The sequence below is a fragment of the Salmo salar genome, chromosome 15 (genome assembly GCF_965601325.2).
Source record: "Salmo salar chromosome 15, fSalSal1, whole genome shotgun sequence".
NCBI lineage: Eukaryota > Metazoa > Chordata > Actinopteri > Salmoniformes > Salmonidae > Salmo > Salmo salar.
The window spans coordinates 108,816,699-108,841,482 of record NC_138305.1 but is presented as its reverse complement, the minus strand read 5'-3'; the positions used below and the strand labels follow the sequence as shown (position 1 = coordinate 108,841,482).

The 24,784-nt window shown below is 42.2% G+C and overlaps 1 protein-coding gene across 34 annotated transcripts; it reads left to right on the top strand.

Annotated features, from left to right (window-relative positions):
• Positions 1 to 24,114, top strand: LOC106572880 (tumor protein D54). 34 transcript variants are annotated; one of them, XM_014147437.3, is made up of 11 exons: positions 4 to 297; positions 6,186 to 6,382; positions 7,813 to 7,961; positions 9,492 to 9,551; positions 14,069 to 14,116; positions 15,735 to 15,836; positions 18,422 to 18,448; positions 19,238 to 19,279; positions 19,828 to 19,876; positions 21,523 to 21,556; positions 21,834 to 24,114. In XM_014147437.3, exons 1-10 carry the CDS (start codon positions 279 to 281, stop codon positions 21,529 to 21,531), a joined length of 702 nt encoding a protein of 233 aa, XP_014002912.1. In that variant the 5' UTR covers positions 4 to 278; the 3' UTR covers positions 21,532 to 21,556; positions 21,834 to 24,114. The 34 variants fall into 34 exon arrangements, with proteins under 34 accessions (XP_014002928.1, XP_014002903.1, XP_014002914.1 ...); XM_014147436.3 differs by having other exon boundaries at positions 19,235 to 19,279; XM_014147453.3 differs by lacking the exon at positions 9,492 to 9,551 and having other exon boundaries at positions 1 to 297; positions 6,216 to 6,382.
• Positions 24,115 to 24,784: the final 670 nt, after the last annotated feature.

Below are 24,784 nucleotides of genomic sequence, written 5' to 3'. Positions count from 1 at the left end.
ACGCCTTGAACACGTCATCCACAGACGCCGGAAAAGGCGCAAGCTGAAAGTTCATCATCGAGCTGAGGTGGCTTTATTATTGGAGTCGAGTAACTACCTGTTATTTTATCCGTCGCCCTCGACGAATGAGGTTGTTTATTGTTGAGTACTGTCAATCCAGACGTTCTCAGGTTTTCCATTGATTGAGTGGACGGCACTGCTAGCTAGCTAGCCACCACCCTTTTCTCCATTACTAGCTAACGTCGTTCTCGCTCAAAACACTCCGCTCATTCGACGCTATGGACCCCGTTGGTCAAGGTAACGTAAATGACTGATACAATTGTTGAATTTAAGACATATTTGCCAGCTGGCCGTTGGTTTAGGGGGGGGGAGTTATTACTAATTCTTGTTCATGATTGTGTATTGGATATGAACGCAACTTGGGGGGCCCGAAGCAGAAACAGCCGTTCATCTGGAAATGTCATAGGAAGGGGAAAGGAGGGCAGAGATCGAGTTACTGTGATTAAATATCTTTGTTAATCTCATTTAATTTAGTCACCTATCAATTATCTCGTTAATGTTGCTTTTTTTTTTATAGTTATGCGATTATTCAATTAGCTTTTTTAATGGCTCGTATCTTTTTGTAAACAAAGGCTACTTTGCTTGCTAGCTAGCATGCTAGTTAGTTAACTTAACTGGCTAGACGAACGCAGCCAGGGTGGTTGGTTAACTCGTTTGTTAGCTTGCCAGCTGATATGGTTCAACTGAGTGACACACCTTGGCTGTGTTCCCAATGACCAACAAGGCAATAACAGTACAGTGAACATGTCATACCCCACGAACGATGATGTAGTGCCCCCCACTGGGCCATTGAATTATCGCGTGTGACCACAGATCTATTATGTTGACCAGATACTCAAGTGTCTGCACTAATGGAAAATAAATGTCTTAAAAAAAACATGGAAGCCAGTTAGCCTGTGTACCAGTAGCATATACACTCCCTGTAGTTCATGTCATGTGCAATTTAAAATAAAAACGCCACCTGCTGGAGAAGACAGATTTTGGGCCAAGTTATCCCTCTCGCTTTGCCTCTTCTCCTCTGGTCTGACTAACACATTTCAGTGAATTACTATAGCACCCCTCCATGGGTCAATCAGTGTAATTTTGTTAAATGCCGGATCTCTATGGCAAGACTCAACAATCGCTCAAGTTTCTTCAAAATCGGGCCAGTGTTGCTGAGATTGCGTGCGACTAACGGCGAGACGGATGATGACTGATCCACAGTCCCCTCCCTGATATCACCGCGGGGGGGGGGCAATTATGCCAGGGCGGTGGCAATTAGCCTAGCTATCGAATTGTTTGATTAGCTAACGTTACATAATGTTAGTTAGCTTAGTGGTTAGATGTATTTCCCTCTAAAGGCATCCGCATATATAGGTTTGGTTTGCTCCTAGTTGAGGAACGCTCAACTCTGTTCTCTTATCAAGGCGGAGTTGAGTTGATAACTGGTCACGATTTTGCTAGCAACAACATTGTCCCCATTAGTTGATACTTGTAATAATGTCCATTCTGGAAAGGCTTAACGTGTACAACTGCGTTCCTTCCACCGGGGTGGTGAAATACTAACAATCGCACTGAGGCAGAGCAACAGAAATGGGGGATTTGGCGGTTGTATTTTATACGAAAAAAAAAAAAAAGTATTAAACATTTATGGCAATTTAGCTAGTTAGCTTGCTGTTTGCTAGCTAATTTGTCCTATTTAGCTAGCTTGCTGTTTGCTGGCTAATTTGTCCTGGGATATAAACAGACTTATTTTACCTGAAATGTACAAGGTCCTCTACTCCGACAATTAATCCACACATAAAACGGTCAACGGAATTGTTTCTAGTCATATCTCCTCCTTCCAGGCTTTTTCATCTTTGAACTTATATGGTGATTGGCATCTAAACTTTCATAGTATTACCACAACGACCGGCAAAACAGTTCGTCTTTCAATCACCCACGTGGGTATAACCAATGAGGAGATGGCACGTGGGTACCTGCTTCTATAAACCAATGAGGAGATGGGAGAGGCAGGACTTGCAGTGCGATCTGCATCAGAAATAGAAAGGATTTCTATTTTAGCTCTGGGCAACGCAGACGCTTGTTGGCGCGCGTGAGCAGTGTGGGTGCAATAATTGAATAACAGATTTCTAAATTTATTTTGCAACGCGAGCAGTGTGGTCAGCCTATTAAGACCTTCAATTGAAAAACTAGGGGGGAAAAACGGCAATATTACTGTTTATCTCGCTTGAGTCACCGTAACAACAACCCTGCCAGAAACGGTTCCTCAAAATAGGCCGAATTAATCCAAGATAAATCAAGAAAGAGGATATTAATTTTGACGCTTTTCCGAAGAGGTCTTAGTCGCACAATTTTACATCTCACTAAGATGTTTGGTGCGATATTTCTCAAGTGAAAAAATGTGCATGAAAACTAGTCTTCTCTCGTTGAATGAACATGAACACTTAATGTTCCCACTCCAACTAAGAGTAGTACTGTTGACCAATCCCAGACGAAGGGGTGTAAACTTCATTTCTAACGGATATTTTCATATGTCGTGCACATTTTGAGAACGGTGTGTTGCGCTAATTGCATTTTGGAACATGTGCTTACTGTTGAGCTTGTAATATGAAGAAGTGAAACTATTAACATTCTAAACGGTCTGAGCCGTTGCATCGGTTTCATTGCTTAATGAGAATTTTTTAATTCTGTGCAGTGGGTGTATGAATTTTGGATCTGTCGTCCCAGAGTCTGTCCCATTGTCTTTTTTGAACCGTAGACCCAAGGACGACGGGGCCCTAAATTTCAAGCCCTGGAGGTAGTTATTTTATAAGAACATACACATATTTGGTTATAATTGTAATATTTTATAGGGTACCGAGGGTGGCCAATCATCCTCCAGGAGAGCCTTAAAGGGGCAGTGTTGTATTTTGAGACTGGCTTGAGTATGCGAAGAAGCCAATAGGCAGTGCAGCCTAAATTTGTCTGATTCTTTATGGTGAACAATTTTGTGGTTCCTTGCATAATAGAATGATGTAAAATTGTGTTACAGACCTTTTTTTGTTGTTGGGACAAGTATAAATATAATTTATTTAACCTTTTATTTAACTAGGCAAGTCAGTTAAGAACAAATTCTTATTTTACAATGATGGCCTACCCTGGCCAAACCCTCCCCTAATGACGCTAGGCCAATTGTGCACCACCCTATGGGACTCACGGCCAGTTGTGATACAGCCCGGGATCGAACCAGGGTCTGTAGTGACTCCTATAGCACTGAGTTAAAAATCTGTCTTACTTGTCCGAAGGGGAAGTGGCACAAAAAAAAAAGGTCAATCACTAGCTAGCTTTCCATCCAGTTGGCGACAGATTTCCACGGAAATATTTTTTAAATCTGCATAAAGAAAATATGCTCATTTTCCCACCAGTGGTGTGTTTCCACCAAACAACAGACTTGTTGTGGATAAAAATCAGTGTGTGCTGGTTTTTATTCGGTACAATGTGTTTACATCGCAAGTTTACTTTCATGTGGTTATTATATTAATATTTGCACGTAAAGACATTTCCACCACCATTTGTTGCATAATACATTTTATAGACAGATTCCACCATGTCAAACAAACAAATTATCTGTCGGCATTTTATAAAATTGTACCAAAATGTTATAAGTGTAATTTATTATATATACACAGTGTATTCAGACCTCTTCATTTTTTCCCCCTACATTTTGTACATTACAGCCTTGTTCTAAATGGATTAAATTTATCTTCAATCTACACACAACACCCCATAATGATAAAGCAAAAACAGGTTTATTGAATTTTTTGCAACCAAAAAAAACCAGCTGAACCCTATGTAGTGCACTATATAGGGAATAGGGTGCCATTTGGGACTCTAGCTTAGCCCAGTTCACTCAACTGATAGAGAGACACTAATGGCCATTTAAAAGGCTGCTGCTTCCGTGGTGGGCTAGTTCTTCTGGCTAGTTCTTCTGGCTAGTTCTTCTGGCTAGTTCTTCTGGCTAGTTCTTCTGGCTAGTTCTTCTGGCTAGTTCTTCTGGCTAGTTCTTCTTAGAAGAACGTTTAGGCTTAACTGTGTTATCCTCACTCTCCCCCTGGAGTCTTCTGCTTTTGACGGCACTAAGCCCTTTCTCACATTGTCTCTGTTTTTCAATCTCCTTATCCATTTCTGTAGCTTCCTGTCTCTCTGTAGCTTCCTGTAACCAGGTTTCCATCCAACCTTTTTTTATGAGAGTACGCCGGATAAAAAGTCACGACAGGCCTGATAGAAACAGCAAATTTGTCTGTGAACTTTCAAAATGTCAACAAAACAGAATGCCTTAGGCAAGGTGGGATCGTTTATTCAGTGAAATGGTGGCGGAAATATCTATGCGCAAATATTGATATAATAACCATCATACCGAAGTACACTTGGAGGTCACGTGATGATTGTGCCTTCGGAGCGAATTTACACCTCTTGACTTTTCCACATCTTGTTGTTAGCCTGAATTTAGAAATATATTTTATGTCACTGGTCTACACCTATTACCCCATAATGTCAAAGTGGAATTGTGTTTTTCATACATTTCTACAAATTAATTATAAATGGAAAAGCTGAAATATCATCAGTCAAGTATTCTACACCTTTGTTATGGCAAGCCTAAATGCGTTCGGCGTAAAAATGTACTTAACAAGTTGCATGGACTTGCTCCGTGTGCAGAAATAGTGTTTAACATGAATAACTACCTCATATCTGTGCCCCACACATACAATTAAGGGTTGTCAGTCAAACGGTGAATTTCAACCACAGAGACCAGGGAGGTTTTCCATTGCCTCACAAAGAAGGGCACCTATTGGTAGATGGGTAAAATTAAAAAAGCAGACATTGAATATCCCTTTGAGCACAGTGAAGTTATTAATTACACTTTGGATGGTGTATCAATACACTCAGTCACTACAAAGACACAGGCGTCCTTCCTAACTTAGTTGCTGGAGAGGAAGGAAATCGCTCATTGAGGCCAATGGTGACTTTTTAAAACAGAGTTTTTAATTGCTGTGAGAACTGAGGATGGATCAACAACATTGTAGTTACTCCACCATACTAACCTAAATGACAAAGTGAAAAGGAGGAAGCTTGGACAGAATATTCCAAAACATGCATCCTGCACTAAAGTAAAACAACACAAGCTAATTGTTTGTTCTGAATACAGTGTTATGTTTGGGGCAAATCCGATACAACACATTACTGCATCATTTTTCTTCCACTTTGACATTTTTTTTAGTATTTTGGGGAGATTGCTGACACACACAATGGCTATTTATATCCAATTTAGTCCTGCTTTGTAACACAGTGGAAAAGTCTTGGTGTGAATACTTTCTGAAGGCCCTGTATATTGTGTAGTCCTCCCACATTATACAAAGTGATGCTTGATGCTCCTTTCTACTACATAATAATCTGGTGAGATGATGATTGATGCTTGACTACCGTTTGACAAATAAATAAAAAAATCTTGCTCTTATCCATAATATCATCATGTAAATGTAGGTCGTCTATACCTGCCACTCGGGCTCCTGAGTGGCACAGCGGTTCTAAGGCACTGCATCTCAGTGCTAGAGGCGTCACTACAGACACCCTGGTTCAAATCCAGGCTTTATCACATCCGGCTGTGATTGGGAGTCCCATAGGGCGGCGCACAACTGGTCTAACGTTGTCTGGGTTTGGCCCGGGGGGGGGTAGGCCGTCATTGTAAAATAAGAATTTATTCTTGACTTGCCTCGTTTTAAAAACCTAATCTGCGAGCTGTTGACTAGAGCCAACGTGCCAAGACTAGACTGGGCACATTCCCTATATAACACATTGCTTGTGACAATGCGATGGAAACCCCATTTGACTTTATATTTTATTAAACCGCAAAAGTTATTTTCTTGTGCACTATGTCATCACATCCTTTGATCTGCAACAAGTCAAATTGATTGAAACATCTCTGGTGGGAAAATGTGCATTTACATTTATTTTTGTTGTTGAATATTCATATGAAGTTCTGTCACCATGGAAACCTAGCTAGTTGTGACTAAAGACATTACGGGTGAAGATGCAGATGTCTAGTGCTCTTACTGTTGATGGCGTTAACACTTCAATCAATTCAAGGCCTTCTACTCTCATCCCAGCATGCCCCCACTTTCTCTCTCTTGAACCAGACATCAACCTGAACTCCCCCAACAAGGGCCTGGGCCCCACAGGAGGAGTGGACTCCCTAACGGGTGTCTCCATGGAAGGGGGAGCCACGGGAGTAGCAGCCGTCAACACGCTGCCCCCAGGGCTCACAGAGGAAGAGGCCGAGGAGCTCTACTCTGAGCTAGGCAAGGTAGGCCCTGTTGTCCTGTCTGTTGGGGTTAAGGTTAGAGGTAGCCATGGGCGTAGCAGCCGTCAACATGCTGCCCCCAGGGCTCACGGAGGAGGCAGTGGAGCTCCACACTCAACTAGCCATGCTAGGGTCCTGTGTCTTCATCCGTCTGTCTCTGTCGTCCTGTCTGTTGGTCTGAGCTCACCAATGTAGGTCCTGTTGTCCCCAGAGTTTGGTTTACTAATAATCTATTCCACAAACATTTGAGGAACTCCGTTTCAGGCAATGGGGACACTGAACAAAATTATAAACACAACATGTCAAGTTTTGGTCCTATGTTTCATGAGCTGAAATAAAAGATCCCAGAAATGTTCCATACGCACAAAAAGCGTTTTTTTCCCCCCCCCCTAAAGTGTTGTGCAGAAATTTGTTTACATCCCTGTTAGTATTTCTCCTTTGCCAAGATAATCCATCCACCTGACAGGAAGTGGCATATCAAGAAGCTGATTTAAACGGCATGATCATTACACAGGTGCACCAAAGATTTTTATATCTAAGATAGACCACAGCCTGTCCTTTCCAATAGGAACAAATTAGTCATATTGGGCAAAACAAGTATGGCATGGTGTGGGTGAGCAGGTGAGCAGTTCGCTGATGTCAACGTTGTGAACAGAGTGCCCCATGGTGGGGTTATGGTATGGGCAGGTATAAGCTACAGACAACGAACACCATTGCATTTTATCGATGGCAATTTGAATGTATAGAGAGCGATACCATGATGAGATCCTGAGGCTCGTTGTCGTGCCATTCATCCACCACCATCGCCTAATGTTTCAGCATGATAATGCACGGCCCCGTGTGACAAGGATCTGTACACAATTCCTGGAAGCTAAAAATGTCCCAGTTCTTCCATGGCCTGCATACTCACCAGACATGTCACCCATTGAGCATGTTTGGGATGCTCTGGATAGTTGTGTACAACAGCGTGTTCTAGTTCCTGCCAATATCCAGAAACTTCGCACAGCCATTGAAGAGGAGTGGGACAACATTCCACAGGCCACAATCAACAGCCTGATTAATTCTATGTGAAGGAGATGTGTTGCACTGCATGAGGTGGTCACACCAGATACTGACTGGTTTTCTGATCCACGACCCTACCTTTGTTTTAACGCATCTTTGACCAACATATGCATGTCTGTATTTCTATTCATGTGAAATCTATAGATTAGGGCCTAATTTATTTCAATTGACTTATGTCCTTATGTGAACTGTAACTCAGTTAAAATCTTTGAAATTGTTGCATTTTATATTTTTTTTCAATGTAGTTTGCATGCTTTGAGACTATTCACCCAAGAAGAATGTCTCTTCAGTTAACCACACATGACAGACACTGGGGGGGGGGGGGGGAGGGGCCAGGAATTGACCTCTGACCTCTCCTGTGTTGCTGTCAGGTGGAGGAGGAGATCAACACCCTGAGACAGGTGCTCCTGGCCAAAGAGAGACATTCTGCTGATCTGAAGAGGAAGCTGGGGCTGAGCCCCCTCAACGAGCTCAAACAGAACCTCACCAAGGGATGGCAGGATGTCCAGACCTCCAATGCGTAAGTATCCTTCAAAAATTATGTTCAAATCCTTTTTTTTTTTTTTTTTTTTAACCAAGTCAAAATAGAAGGGTGAAACATCTTTTTAATGTTTTTACATTTTCAGTATGAGTCATTGTAACTGATTTTTTTTTTTTTTTTTTTTTTTTTTAATGACCGAAGATAAAACCACAACCTGTCGTTTTTCAATGGGAGAAAATGTGTCCTAGTGAGCAGAGCCAAGTATGAGCTAGGAGTGGGGAAAATGGGAGTAAAGGAAATGCACTCCATATTTCCTTTAGGGAACGCCTACTCTGAAGTGCACGTGTGCAGTAACTCAATTCGCCCTTGCACTCGTAAACAACAAAACATTTTATACTTTTGGAAAAGGTTTAAATCTACAAAACTTAGTCTACTCTGTTCATACCAGATTTTACTTTTGAGAACTGAAAACTGGATTGCGATCCAATGTTTAATCGATGGCAAAAATTAGCAGAATGTCGGCCCAAATCCATCTTCTCCCACTGCCGGCCACTGGGCTTCCTCTCGTCACCATATTTGGTAGTGAGGGGAAACGCTGACTGGATGCTTCACATTTTAAACATCCGACAAAACATCTGGCTCATTATTCTGTCTGTGGTAGGAGCTACTGGATTATTCCCTTCTCAGATATCTTATCAACCTACTGTAATTTCCGGACTATTGAGCGCACCTATAAGCCACACCCACTGAATTTTAAAAAAAATTACTATTTTGAACATAAATAAGCCGCACATGTCTATAAGCCGCAGGTGCCTACCGGTACATTGAAACAAATTAACTTTACACAGGCTTTAACGAAACACGGCTTGTAACAAAAATAAATAGGCTTTAACGAAACACGGCTTGTAATAAACAATTCGCAGTAAACAGTAGCCTACCAAGACAGTCATTGCTCCAGACCAAGCTCCCGTGCAGCAGCTCTATTTCCTTTTCCAACAGCCAGATCAATCGCCTTCAACTTGAAAGCTGCATCATATGCATTTCTCCGTGTCTTTGCCATGATGAGGGTGACAAAATGACTACCGTAATCAGAATGATGGGAAGTTTGAGAGCGCTCGATTTAATCTAAACAGTAAACAAAAAAGTTGTTTGACCTTAACCCGTTCGGCAATTTCATTGGTCTAATGAAAGCTTCATGCCGCCAAAAAACTGAGCACGTCACAGAATGTATTTTTTATTTTTTGTAAAAAAAAATTTTTATTTGAAAGTGGGAAAAATCCATATTAGCCGCGTCATTGTTTAAGCCGCGAGGTTCAAAGCGTGGGGGGTAAACAGTAGCGGCTTATAGTCCGGAAATTACGGTAAGCCTCTTACAAATACTTGACTCTTACTATAGGGTTGGGCTGTGCTAGCCTGGTTACCTTTCTGGAACCGTTCTGGAAATGACAAGGTGAATAGAAAATGATCTAAGCCAGCACGTTTACGGTCTGAATCAGGCGACAGACAGACGGCTAACCCGGGGCACACCGCTGAGCTGTACATCTCTAACCCCAGTCTCTGTTTTTCTAGCTATGTCAGAACCACTGAGAAACTTGGCGAGTGGAATGAGAAAGTTACCGGTTCAGAGTTGTGAGTGTCTCCTGTTTTTACTGCTCAATCGATCGCCACCTGTCGCCTGCAACTAGTGTGTTTGCGCTCCCTTCCCCCTCTCTCTCTCTCTCTCTCTCTGCTCAGAACTTTAGTGACATAGCTGCTGTATCTCACCATTTTATTATAACACCTGTCTTTGTCTGTAGGGAGCATGTTAGTTTCCTCTGCCTGCTACGTGTGAATACTCCCATTCCCCCGTGAATCTGTTTTATAAAGGACTGTTATTTAATAATACAGAGGGCTTTAACGTCACAGAAAGATGTAGTTTAATTTGCTTCTTTTTTTCAGTGTCGTGATGTAGTGGTAAAAACAAGTGGGTAAAAGTAATTCTACTGTTTACTGTCAGTGCATTTTTCCTCGAAAGGTGGGTGAACTGTAGTGCCAAAAAAATACGTCTGGTTAAACTGTGCTTACTTGCATTTATCCTCCACGACACCACTGGTTGTAACGAAGTTAACCCTGGGCCACGTTCAGTAGGCAGACGTTGTAGAACAGTTTTGAATAGTTATTAGTAGAGCTGACATGATTCCTTATTCTACAATTGTCAGAGAAGCTTGTCTTGTTCTACATTTTTATAGATGCTTATTTCAATCTGAATGTTCCACTAATTTATGCCTTTCAGATTGTGCCCCGGGGGGGGGGGGGGGGCTGTAACTGTTGAAAGATGTAGTTTTTAATTAGCTTTCTTTTTTTTCAGTGTCGTGATGTAGTGGTAAAAACAAGTGGATAAAAGTAATTCTCCTGTTTACTGTCAATGTGTTTTCCTCAAAAAGTGGGTAAACTGTAGTGCCAAAAAAATACATTTATGCCCTTCTGATTGTGCCCCTGGGGGGCTGTAACTGTTGTATTGGAGTCTAGACTAACTCTTAACCCGTTCTCTTTCTGTCAGAACTCCAAGAGCCAGTTTCCCGGACACAGATTCAGCCTAATTCAGCACTGAAAAGCAATACATTGATCCTCGATTGACAATGCTTTTTTTTTTTTTGTCCACGACTGGGCTTGATCTGTTTCCGGGAAACCAGCACCAAGAGCCTGCTATACAAGGCTGGGAACTGGTCTGTAGGTCCAGCTCTACTCTAAAGCATGAAACGCACTGAGAATCTCACTGCTGATAAAACAACCTCTCTCTGTGTTAAGTACCTTTCTCTTGCTCTAACGGAAGTACCTGCTGCGTTCCGACCCAGTAGTGACGAACCTGCCACTTCTACTTGTAGAATAGCAATGCTTGTCAGTGGTCAACAACTTGACTTTGAGCCAATCAGAGAGCACGTACCCCCACGTGGGGGAGCCAACAGGAGTGACAACAAAAAGGAAAAGAGACGCCATTTTGTCTGTTCATCCACGGTTAAATATCCTGAGCCAGTCACACTTCATATATAATATGGGATGGTAGCTAGCTAAGAGAGGACATTTTGTATGTTCATCCACGGTTAAATATCCTGAGCCAGTCACACTTCATATATAATATAGGCTATGGGATGGTAGAAATTGTGTCGCTGGTCTACACACAATGCCCTGTAATGTCATAGGGGAATTGTGTTTTTTTATTTTTACTGTCTTGAGTCAGTAAGTGTTAAACCACTTTTTATGGCAAGCCTAAATATGTTCAGGAGTAAAAATGTGCTTAACAAGTCACATAATAAGTTGCAGGGACTCACTCCGTGTGCAATAATAGTGTTTAACATGATTTTTGAATAGCTACCTCATCTCTGTACCCTACACATAATTATCTGTAAGGTCGAGCAGTGAATTTTAAACACATATTCAACTACAAAGACCAGGGAGGTTTTCTAATAACTAGCAAAGAAGGGCACTTATTGGTAGATGGGTAAAATAAAAAAAGCAGACATTGAAAGGACAAGGGAGTTATTTTTAGGATAAACAGAATAGAGCTAAGCAGAGGTAAAATCGTAGAGGAAAACCTGGTTTTCTGCTTTCCAACACACTTGGAGACAAATTCACTTTTTCAGTTAAATTACATTTCTGTATTTAATTTTCAATAAATGAGCTAACATGTCTAAAAACATGTTTTAAACTGGCATTATGGGGTATTCTGTGTAGATGGGTGAGATTTTTATTTAATCTGTTTTGAATTCAGGCTGTAACACAACAAAATGTGGAATAAGTCGAGGGTAATAAATACTTTCTGAAGGCACGGTATGTTGCGCTAGCGAATATGCTAATGTTGGCTAACTAAACATTTGGTACTGGCAGTATGGGATTATGGAGAGTGAATAGAGTAGTTTATTTGTTATCTTGCTAGGTAGTTATCTGACGCTGGTGCCCGGGCCATCTGGCTAGTGTCAACTAGGGCTTTCTACAAAATGACAACATTAGCGACGCTAGCTAACATTGAAATGTTAATTATTTTATATATATGCTCGGCTTTTTAGCAGATGCTTTTATCAAAAGCGACTTCATTTATTTGTGAATACATTTTATGTATGGGTGGTCCCGGGAATTGAACCCACTACATTGGCGTTTTTATAAGCTACAATCTAGACCATAAGCAACGCACGGACAAGTATTACCAAACAACGCTACTGCCTCCTTCTGGTTTGGAGTATTTTTAGGAGGCTGACGACTTCAAGGTCATTGCTGTGTGACCACGAGATTTCCTGCCGACTCTACTTAGATCTCTGAACAGAGTATCGGCAGTCAAACGTTTCTTACTCCTTACCGGTGTAGGATTATCCAATGAGCCACGAAGGAGCTAAAGCTGTAGGCCCATCTCAAAATGATCCTTTTTGATCGGTAGCTAGCTAGCCAGCTAGCAATGAGTCACCATCACATTGACGTCTGTCAGTCTTCTATCAGTTCCTTTTTCCCCTTGTACTATATTTCATACTAAAAAGCAGGGAACTTCCTTGCCCTAAGCTTCTCAGTGTTAAGGTGACATCCTCTGAGCCAACAACCAATATTTGTTTTTACACTTCTGTTATTAGTTTGGTGGCAGTTTGTGCTTAACTAGGGAAACGGGGAGGGGGGGGGCATGGGACTGTTTCCCCCCCCCTTCCATGCTACGGTATTTATATCCTACATCTTATGTGAAGAGGTAGTAAAACTAACCTTCTCACACTACCACTGTTGCTACAGCAACAAAAAAAATTCTGGGTGGCTGAAGGCTTACATTAACAGGCTTGGTAAGTGGCTTATTTGTGAGCTATCTTGCACTGTCCTTTCAGTATACATACATGCACCAAAAAAATGGTTTGTTAACAGGATTGTGTGGGCGAGGAATGGAATGCGGGAGAGAGAGAAACACCAACAGAGAGAGCTAGTTGGCTATGTGTCTGTGTGCACCTGTGAGGTTGAATTGGGACCAGACACATTTTGAAAAGCCAACTGACATTTACTCCTGAGGTACTGACCTGTTGCACCCTCTACAACCACTGTGATTATTATTATTTCACCCTGCTGGTCATCTGTGAACAATCTGGCTTTAATGGCCATGTACATTTATAATCTCCACCCGGCACAGCCAGGAGAGGACTGGCCACCTCTCAGATCCTGCTTCCTCTCTAGGTTTGGTCCCGTGTGGCTGTTGGTAGAGCATGGTGTTTGCAACACCAGGGTTGTGGGTTCGATTCCCACGGGGGACCACTACGGGGAAGAAAAATGTATGAAATGTATGCATTCACTACTGTAAGTCGCTCTGGATAAGAGCATCTGCTAAATGACTAAAATGTAAAAATGTAGGTTTCTTCCTAGGTTCCTGCCTCTTTTCTAGGGAGTTTTTCTGAGATACTGTGCTTCTAAATCTGCATTGTTTGGGTTTTTTTTAGGCTGGGTTTCTGTATAAGCACTTTGTAGAAAGGGCTTTATAAATACATTTTGATTTTTGTATCAGTATTTACAGATATAGAAGAAAGTAAAGTGTTTATTTGGCCTATATTTAGCAAGACTGCAGCTATGTTATGTATTGCTTTCCAGTTTCCTTTCTAGTCAGCAGAAACTTGGCCACATCCTCATTTCCATTCAGGCAACCGACAAACAGGATCTGCAGGATACCACAAATTCCATGTTTTGTTTCAGGCACTGTTTGGTTTGTGCTTAAAATGAACGACTTATCAAACTGTCTGCTGCATCTGATGCTGGATACTCTTTGACGTGTTGCTAAGTGAGTTCTAATCCCTAAACACAGAGTAGTATAACCCCTGTTATGTACTCGAAGAACTAGAAATTCTGCAGAATTGGTTATTTGTCACGTCTGCAAATTCTCTGGCAACATTTCTGGTGGATATTCCTGCATATATATATATATATATATATATATATATATATATATATATATATATATATATATATATATATATTTTTTTTTTACTACGTCGTGACAACCGTGACACTATTAATCAAGATTTTGAAATTGTGTGTGAAGTCCAATTTCATATAAACTTCATAAGTCTAACTTGCCCTTTCCTTCCATGTAAAAATTCAGTATTTAAAAAAAAAAAAAAAAATTAAATGTTCAATGTCGCACTGTGTGTCCGTAGATATCTGACAGCGTCTGCCACTTTGGATGACATTGCCCAATCTGAAGCGTGAGTTAATATATACATTACATTTTTTGTTTAATTTGTTTACGTTGGTTTCAGCAGGGATAAAGGGGCTTCTGACTGTTCATTCCATTTGCTTGGAGGGAGAGGGTGGAGTTCTGTCTGACCATGCTTCTGTTTGGCTGGTGGTGTGTGTGTGTGTGTGGATGGTGAGGGGTTTCAGTGGGTTTGATGGTAGCTTCTCTCTGTATTGGTTCTTTAGGGGCCCTGTTCCTCAACTGCAGCCCTGGAGTCCCTCGTCCCCCCCCCCCTCAAAATGTCACATTTTTGGCTTAGCCTTGCACATGCCAACATTATTATTATTATTATTATTATAGCTTGTGTGGGGCAACAACATAAGTTGTTGGTTACTTGAGGACTGAAGTTGAGGCTGTTTTCTTTTCTTTGTCCGACTGGAGGCCTCGTCTAGCTGAATGCCTTCTTAGTCATCACGTCTCCTGCAAACTCTGACCTGCTTTACAACGTGTAACAATCTATCATTCACTGATTGTCCACTAGCTGTATAGTTTCTCCAACTGTGTTTTTCACTATTATCAAACCGTTATCAATACCTTTTTTTTTTTTTTTTTTGTATTGGTCAGTCTGAATAGAAATCGATCTTAAGGGATGAAGACGAGGATTTAGACCCTCTAGACTTGTGTAGTGAATGGCTGTCTAGTAAGAGATGCTTGCTCTATCAGGGTGATTTAACCCTTCACACCACGCTGGAGACAGTCTCCACCTCTACTCAGTCTGTCTGGGTGGGTGGAGCGCCACCCCTGTACAGGCCTAACAGCCAAACGTTGAGGGATATCTGTATACGATGGGATTATAAAATATTATGGACACGTTTTTCAATTTATAGTACCATTTAAAATAACCTTTATTTTTTTTTGAGAGAGAGAGCGTTTTAGGCTGCTGCGTTGTGCGATTGATCCACCCACCCTGTTGAACTTAAATACTGTACACGGGGTCGGTGGTCCGCCTCACCCTACTGAACACATACGGGGTCGGAGGTCTGCCTCGCCACACGGGGTCGGTGGTAGTGTAATGTAGGCATACAGTAGAGAAGGCCTTAACTGCATGACAGTCTTTTTGTCTTTGTCCCTTATAACTTACTGGCTGTCAATGAAGCCATTTTAATATCTTTTTCAATCAAACCATTGAGAGGAGGCCTAATGCTTAATTAAATGTTCTTGGTAGAGACATTGGTCACCTATTGGATACAAGCTGTTGCTGTTTTTCTCTTCACTTGTTTCCTCTGTATTTCTGCAGGCTTGTATTTGTCCTATATGGCTGTTCATTAGTCAGACAGTCAAAGGCTGTGTCAGCCCAATTCTGATGTTTTGTCAAAGGAGCTGATCTGATTGGTCAAAAGACCAATTAGTGGAAACGTATCAGAATTGGGCTTCCCTGTTTTTTTTTTTTTTTTTTTTAAAGGCGGCTTTTGTCTGTGATTTAACTCCTTATTGGCTGACTTCCTTCTGCTTAATCTGTTCTAAACCAAGTGAGGCTGGTTTTCAGTCATGTTCTAAGGAGATTCCCTTCTCTCTCTTCTGTCTACCATCTACTTCCATCGCTCTCCCTCCCTTTATTTTCTTCTCTCTCCCCCATCCCCTTACAGGTATAAGAAGACTTCTGAGACCCTGTCTGTGGCTGGACAGAAGACCACTGCTGCCTTCTCCACCATGGGCACTGCCCTCAGCAGGAAACTGGGAGACATGAGGTACAGACCAAGACACAAAATGGCCGCTGCCAGTCCGTCCTGTAGAACAAGGGTGGCAAACCATAGAAATAGAATTACTAGAATTAAAAAAGCCACCATGGGGCACTCTGTTCACAACGTTGAAGTCAGCAAACTGTTCGCCCACATAACGCCATACATGTGGTTGTGAGGCCGGTTAGACCTACTGACAAATTCTCTAAAACGACGTTGGCTTATGGTAGAGAAATGAACATTAAATTCTCTGGCAACATTTCTGGTGGATATTCCTGCAGTCAGCATGCCAATTGCACGCTCCATCGACGTGAGCCATCTGTGACATTGTATTCTGTGACAGATCTGCCCATTTTAGTGGCCTTTTATTGTCCCCCAGCACAAGGTGCTCCTGTGTAATGATCATGCTGTTTAATCAGCTTCTTGATATGCCACACCTGTCAGGTGGATGAATTATCTTGGCAAATGAGAAATGCTCACTAACAGGGATGTAAACACATTTCTGCATCAACATTTTTGAGAAGATTTTTTGTGTGAATAGAACATTTCTGGGATCTTCTATTTCAGCTCATGAAACATGGGACCAACACTTTACATGTTGACTTTATATTTTTGTTCAGCGTAGATACTAGCTGTGGTGATGCCGTTGGGGCCATACTTTTTACAGCTATGTTGAAGATGCCTTTTATAATTCAAATCAACCCTGTGTCATTCATGTTATAAATATGTTAAATAATCCCATCTGTCCATTCATCACCTACACTTTAATCACCCTCCTAATTGTGTACTAACTCTAGTATCTAAGGGAACTTGGGAATATGCTTGTTCATTAACATTTTAACGTTTCCAAGTCCACTTCAGTGTGTGTGAGACTGTGTTGGCATCCCCCCCGCTCTAGCCGCGTTTCCAGCTCCGTTACCCCCCCGCTCTAGCCGCGTTTCCAGCTCCGTTACCCCCCCCCCCGCTCTAGCCGCGTTTCCAGCTCCGTTACCCCCCCCGCTCTAGCCGCGTTTCCAGCTCCGTTACCCCCCCCGCTCTAGCCGCGTTTCCAGCTCCGTTACCCCCCCCCCGCTCTAGCCGCGTTTCCAGCTCCGTTACCCGTTACCCCCCCCCCGCTCTATCCGCGTTTCCAGCTCCGTTACCCCCCCGCTCTAGCCGTGTTTCCAGCTCCGTTACCCCCCCCCGCTCTATCCGCGTTTCCAGCTCCGTTACCCCCCCCCCCCCCCCCCCGCTCTAGCCGCGTTTCCAGCTCCGTTACCCCCCCCGCTCTAGCCGCGTTTCCAGCTCCGCTACCCCCCCGCTCTAGCCGCGTTTCTAGCCGCGTTTCCAGCGCCGTTACCCCCCGCTCTAGCCGCCTTTCTAGCCGCGTTTCCAGCGCCGTTACCCCCCCCGCTCTAGCCGCGTTTCCAGCTCCGTTACCCCCCCCCCGCTCTAGCCGCGTTTCCAGCTCCGTTACCCCCCCCCCGCTCTAGCCGCGTTTCCAGCTCCGTTACCCCCCCGCTCTAGCCGTGTTTCCAGCTCCGTTACCCCCCCCCCCGCTCTATCCGCGTTTCCAGCTCCGTTACCCCCCCCCCCCCCCCCGCTCTAGCCGCGTTTCCAGCTCCGTTACCCCCCCCCGCTCTAGCCGCGTTTCCAGCTCCGCTACCCCCCCGCTCTAGCCGCGTTTCTAGCCGCGTTTCCAGCGCCGTTACCCCCCGCTCTAGCCGCCTTTCTAGCCGCGTTTCCAGCGCCGTTACCCCCCGCTCTAGCCGCCTTTCTAGCCGCGTTTCCAGCGCCGTTACCCCCCCGCTCTAGCCGCGTTTCCAGCGCCGTTACCCCCCGCTCTAGCCGCGTTTCTAGCCGCGTTTCCAGCGCCGTTACCCCCCCGCTCTAGCCGCGTTTGCAGCGCCGTTACCCCCCGCTCTAGCCGCGTTTCTAGCCGCGTTTCCAGCTCCGTTACCCCCCCCGCTCTAGCCGCGTTTCTAGCCGCGTTTCCAGCTCCGTTACCCCCGCTCTAGCCGCGTTTCCAGCGCCGTTACCTCGTTCTTGCAACAATACTTCATTTCCTGCCTGTCTGTATCAATGTGTCTTATGACCTTCCCTTTGGCTTGTTCTGTTTGTCTCATTTGATCTTTTTTTTGTTTGTCATTTTCATCTATCCATTATCACCAAGCCTGACTAAGTGATTTTCCTGATAATGGGTCCTAACACCCTACAGCAGGGCTGCATGACATGTGCCCCTGTTCAATGCCATCTAACATGTAACCACCATTGCTGACAGATTTGGCAACAACAAAAAATGGCTGACCTGCGTACATTTTCTTTGTCCCTTTTTAAAATCATATCAACATATGGTGGTGTCCCAAATGGCTCCCGTTTCCCTACACAGTGCACTACTTTTGACCTGAACCTTATGGTCAAAAGTGATGCACTAAATTTTGGGTGCCATGCCATCTCTAGGACACTTCCTCTGCAAGCGGCCTCCTTGCAACCCTGCCCTACAGTAGCTTATCTATGCCCCAACCTGAGGCTAGTTCTGCTCGACCCACCACTGCTTGTTCCTCACCCTGTTTTCGTTTTTCCTGTGTTTTTTAATTGCTGCGACTGGTCTACAGAGCGCTGCCTTTCTCAAACTCCTTTGGGTAAGAGTACTCTGCTGCTGCTGGGACCTGAAACATCCCAATTAGCTACTTGATCAACTTCTACAGCAGATCTGTCCAGTAAATACAGCTAGTCTGTATGCTGCTCTGCTGCAGAAGTTCATTCATTTTTAACTTTATTGAATGCTAATTTGTCATCCCTCTTGCTGTTATGATCATGAATATCCTATTGATTATTATTTTGGAGGAAATCAGTTTCCCTGCATATATGAGTATGACTGTTAAATCTGATTGTTTGACTGAAGTGGCCACCAGGGGGCAGTGTCCTCAACTTGCACAGACTTGTCTGCAGACATTCTTTAACTGTTGGTTTAACTGGCTGTCTGCTCTTTTAATCTTTCTGTCCCATAGAGATAGTTAGAAGAAGCAACATTGTATGTCTCATTAGGGTGTCTGTGAGCGCATGGGCAGTGCCATTGAGGCCATCTCCATTTTGAAGTAGTCCATTTTTTTAATTTTTTTTCTTCTACTTCTGAGTTTGTAAACAAACTGAAAGGGTGCATACTGTCATATGGAGTGTTTGAACAGGTATAAAGCCATGGTTGCTGATTTAGTCACCTGCAGTGAGGGAATGTTGTCTGATCCCTCCTGACGACCTGGTTGGCATCATGTGATCATTACCTCTGACTACTTCAAAATGGTGAAAGTTATCAATGGCGCAACCCAATGCTAAAACGGGCTTTTGGAGTCGAGAGTCCTCTCTCTCGCTCTCTGCTTGGCTCCTAACACTCACACTTCCTTGTCTCCTTCCCTTTAACGCTTGCAAAGTAGCAACTACTCCATCCGCCAATCGATAAGTATGCCAACGATGAGGTAAATTGGCTCACAACACTTTTTTTAAAAAAAGATTATAGTTAACTATTTATTTTATTGATCACTTTAATGAAATTAGGCATTTTAGATTAACAGTTGTTGTGTGGTCTTGTTTGATGGTGTTTTTAAATAAAATAATTCTGCTTTTGTAATTGGAAGATTGCTGGTAATCAGAATTGTAGAGTCTCACACACAATACAGAGTTGACTCCATATTTTTTTTTTTTTTTAAGGAACTCTCTAGACAAGCGCATGACCAGATGATGTGTAAAGATGTCATGTCCATCAGTTTAACCCTGGATTTAAGGAATCCATCTGGTGGTTGAGCATCTTTAGTACTCTAAATGTACCTTAATTAACCCCTTTATAGGAGAGGACTATTTTAGCATCCGGGGGTTTCTATCGTGAATGAACACTTGTGAAAGTTGTATTTTTGTTGCTTAGTCAGTGATATTCCTATGTGCTCATGTGTAGACTTATTTTTTTGTTATTTTATTATTATTTTTTTTTATTTTTTTTTGCTTGAATGTTTTGTAATCTGTTTTGCAGAAACTCTCCTACCTTCAAGTCGTTCGAGGACAAAGTTGGGAACATCAAGGTGAGCTAAAAGTGGTTCATGGGCAGACTGTCGGTGTACTGCGTCAGGGATCACTTTTCCTAGCCAATTCATCAGGGTCCCCCTCATATCAGAACACAACTTTAAGAGTGTGATTTTTTTTTTTTTTTTTTTATCGCATACAAGCAGTTTTACTATGACTTCTACAGTGCACGGCCTGACTAAGTCTCAGGCCCTGGGAAATAACATTTTAAAGGGTCCATCTTGGCATCAGAGAGAATGTTGCCGTTTTTAAAGCTTATTTCTTGTAATTCTTTATGTTTTGTCAGTGTCACTTGCAGTTTTAAGCTTAGATTCTGATACTTTTGTATACTTTTTAGCCAGTAGTTCTGAAAGTAACGCTCACGAACAAAGTCGTCCCCCGACTATTGGGTACTACGCCGTTGCTGTCTTTGCTGTGTACACTGAGCCGTTGGGCCGGCCCTGCAACCTCATTTGATAACGCTGGGCCGGCCTCTTGCTCACTGTCACTCAAATTCAAGGGGCCGAAGCTCATTGGCTAGAACTTGAATTTCTTGGAGGCTGGCCCACGTTTGGGGGCATGTAGGGAAAATGGCACGGCACACCTTCAAGAAAAGTCACTTTCAAACTAGTGTTTATTTTGTGGTTAATTGAAGTGAAACAGTAATCCTGCTCATAGATTATGCATGTATGAATTACAGACCCATCCAGCCCTAAACGGGAGGTTTAAAATGTGTGTGTGTGTCGCTAAAGAACTGGCTAACGTCTTTTAACATTTGTGCATTTATGTTCAAAAACTAACATTTGGGAAAATACCAGAATTGTATTATTGTGGATACCAATATCCCCTGCGAGCCTCCCAGGCCCATGTTTATCTAAGGCTTAAGAACGTAAACTGTGGAAGAATAATATTGTATCCTCTTAAACTTTTTCCATGGATCCCTTGTCCAAAAATGTGTTCAATCTGTTATTACTTGCAATATTACAAAAAATATATATATCAATATTTTTTTACGTCTAGTCGCGGATCCCCTACAGGACCTGAACCCAACTTTGACAACCTCTTATACTAGTAGTCGCTGACGTAACAACTCCATTTTGAACTGGAATGTACCAACAACAAGCCATGTCAAATGGAAAAGTATATTTTTCTAGTTTGTATGTTATTCTTTTTTTCTCCATTTGTATCTGCATTGTGCACTAACAGCATATTTTTGCTGTGCTGCCAACAAGTGTACCCTACAAATGAGTTGGAGGTTATAAATGCTTCTATAAACTGAGTGGTTCGAGACCTGAATGCTGATTGGCTGAAAGCCATGGTGTATATGAGACCATAAACCATTGCTATGACACATTTTATTTTTACTGCTCTAATTACGTTGGTTACCAGTTCATAATAGCAATAAGGCACCTCGGGGGTTTGTGGTATATGGCCAATATACCACGGCTAAGGGCTGTATCCAGGCACTCCATGTTGCGTTGTGCGTAAAGAACAGCCCATAGCCGTGGTATATTGGCCATATACCACACCCCCTCGTGCCTTATTGCTTAAGTATCCTACTTGTTTATTTTTATATTGGATTATTCTCAACTGTCTCTCAAACACCACTTCTTTTTTCTCTTTAATGACTGTCTCCCTGACGATTGGCCATCTATTCTGTTCACAGTTGGGCTGATTTGTGTCCCTGCGCTGCAGCACAGGTAAACAACACGTGGCTGGGGGAGTTGATAGAATTGTACCTAGTATTTACTGACGGGCTTGTTTTGGGTTATTGTTAGATTGTATTCTAGCTTGGTGTCACCCTCGAGAGTTTGTCACATTTTAAAAAATAATTTACTGGTGCTGCAGCACAGGCATTTTTTTAAAGTGTGAAACTTCTTAACAGATGCACTGCTTCTTTTGAATGAAATGACTTCTGGGAAGATTTGACCATCACGTTGATACCAGACCGTTCTTTTCCCTTCCCTCGTCCTTCAGTACATGGTGGTTGGACCCAGAGGTAACGGAGAAGCTGTCCAGTCCCCGACCGAAACAACTAACCCCGTTCAGGACAACGCACCCTTCTGAAGCTCCTCCTTCCGCTCTTATCACCGGGACTGTGACGACATCATCATCACTGAGTGACCCTTGACCTGTGACATCACCCTCCACACCATATGCCATTACTCACTACTGCCTCCCACCTCAGTTACCTATAGCCCAGTCCTAAATGGGGCCCTTGGCTCCTAGGCCCTTGTGAAGATCTGGATAGATGTAAACAATATGACAATTCCACCTATCCTATGAGAAGGTGGAGCCACTAGCATATTGTTTAAACCTATCTGATTTGTTGCCAGATTGCTTACGCCTATGTAGTCAATTTCAGCTCTACACAACTGCCTCTGGGGTTAAGGGTCGATCTAGAATCTCCCTCAGCCTCTTCGCCTACTAAAAGCATGTGCATATCATCTCAATCGACCGCAAAGGACAACAGGTTACACAACATCAAATCACCACCGCTTGTAAAAAAAAAAAAAAACTGTTAAACCATTTTGTATTATAAAACTATTTTACACTGCTTTGCATAATGTTTTTACATAACTTTTAGCTATATGTAAAATATATATGAATAGATATATTGTAAACAATACTGCAAGTCGGCATTTATCAGTAGGTAAGGCGGATGGAGAGTCTCGAGGAAACACGAGTGCAAAAAAAATAAATTAAAAAAAAAAGTGTCCAAATGAAGAATAAAAACACTATGAATACAACAACAATCTCTGTTTTGTTCCCTGCTGGGCATTTACTTCAGTTGATTTTTCTACACTGAATAGAATGTGAAGCAAAGCTTTGCTGTATAGCTACCTGGCGAATGTAGAAACGGTCTTCTGGTCTTGTTCTTTCACTCTTATTGCTTTGTTTTACATTGCTGGTAGAAACTTTTCACTTTTTGGTGGTTTTTTTTTCTCTCCCCTTTTTTTATTTTTTTTAAGTTGTGGAAGAGGGTTTTAAAGGTTTTTTTTTTTTAAATCACTCTTTATGTGTAGGCTCACTGCTAATGTGCCACATCTGAAATGATCTACTGTGAAATACAGTCCAGACATTCTGACATTATTATAAGAAGAATTGTCCCCATGCCCCACACACACACACGTGAATGATGTATACATTTGTCTCGTGCACACACCATACACTCCCACAGACCCCGACTAATGTCACTGTTATGATCACCAACACTTCCTGTTTCAGCCAGTGTGGACTAATCCAGCCTTTTAACGCGGATGATCAACTAGCTGTAACCGATTATCCTGCCACAACCTTCAACACAACCTTCAACAGCTGCTGTTGGTTTGGTAGCACCGTCCACTTTTTGTTATTTTCAACATGAAGTACCTACTTCAGATTTGTTTATTATTTTGCCTGATTTTTAGTCTTTCTATCCAGGGGATTAATGTTCATTTTGTCTTTTATCTATACTAAAGTATTTTACAACAAGTATCTTTGTGTTCATTTTTAGTAGTCATACTTGGGTGATGTATTTGAGATTATTTTTTTTCTCTCTTGGGTGGAGTATAAGAGTCATTTTGTATTTAAGTGCCATCTGTAAATCGTTGATTTTAATAAACCTACCTGTTAGATTTCTCTCAAGAGAATCCTAAAGTTCAGATTTATTATGTTGCCCATTTTAGCTGTTGCACATGCAGCAGCTACTCTTCCTGGAGTCTACATAAAACTAAATATATGACCGAGTACAGAACCGTTGTAGACGACAAAAGAAGATAATATTACATTTAATTAAAATAACAGTACAGATACTGGTATCCCAGATCCAGAGACTCTCCGTTGAGAATACTTTAGTCCAGGACTGGTCTGTATCTGTGTCGGCAGACCGGCCCTCACAGGCAGCCTAATTCGGATATTTTGGCCAATTATTGTTAAAAGATCTGATCTGATTGGTCAAAAGACCAACTTAGCGGCAAAATATCAGAATTGGGCTGCCTGAGTAAACACTTAAGTACAGTAGGTTTCTATTGTCTCTGGTTATGACATGGCAAGGAGAAAGGCATATATGTAACTTGTGTTGAGCTGCAAATACATGTTTGGGTCAAATGCAAAAAAAAAATTGCAACGGGGTGAACGAATGAATATATAATTGCTTTATTTAGGGCGTGAGCCTAGTTGTAGACATTAAAGGGATCAGATAGGCGAATGTTGTCATTTAAAACAAAAAGTGGTTTGTCATATGTTTGGATTTCAATAAAGCATCCCTTTAAATAAAGGGGAGAGTGGTGTGGTTTTAGTGTTTCAATTGAGGCAATTTTATTTGACCTCCGCAGGTCATAAAGGAAGGATTTCCTATCCGAGTTAAGCGTGTGTAAATGGAACGTAATTCCCTTTATGAACGTTTCTCTCTACATGTATTCCGACATTGAAGTCAAGCATGAGAATAGCACGATATTCACCCGCTATTTGCTTAGGGTGGAGATCAAAGAAATGAAGGTGTGGCGGACGTGTGTCTACAGTTACACCATATTCTGACCTTTACTTAATTCCCTCCACCTTTACTCAGTGGTGTGTATTCATGGATCAAATCAAACTTTTCACATGTGCTGAATACAACAAGTGTAGACCTTACCGTGAAATGCTTACTTACAAGGCCTTAACAGTGCAGTTCAAAGAAATAGTTAAGAAAATATTTACCAAAAAAGTTACAAAAAAATACAAAATAACAAAAAATTACAAAATAACAATATGGCTATATTCAGGGGGGGTATAGATATAGATGTACTATTGTAAAGTGGTTGTTCCACTGGATATCATAAGGTGAATGCACCAATTTGTAAATCGCTCTGGATAAGAGCGTCTGCTAAATGACGTAAATGTAAAATGTTAGTCGAGATCATTTATACATGGAGGTAGGGGTGAAGGGACTATGCATAGATAAACAG

Bases quoted from the DNA above. Each gene is read 5' to 3' on its own strand.
- LOC106572880 (XM_014147425.3), top strand. The intron at 18,449-19,234 runs GTAAGAGTACTC...ACGCTTGCAAAG, and splicing joins CCTTTCTCAAACTCCTTTGG to TAGCAACTACTCCATCCGCC. The intron at 19,280-19,827 runs GTAAATTGGCTC...TCTGTTTTGCAG, and splicing joins ATAAGTATGCCAACGATGAG to AAACTCTCCTACCTTCAAGT.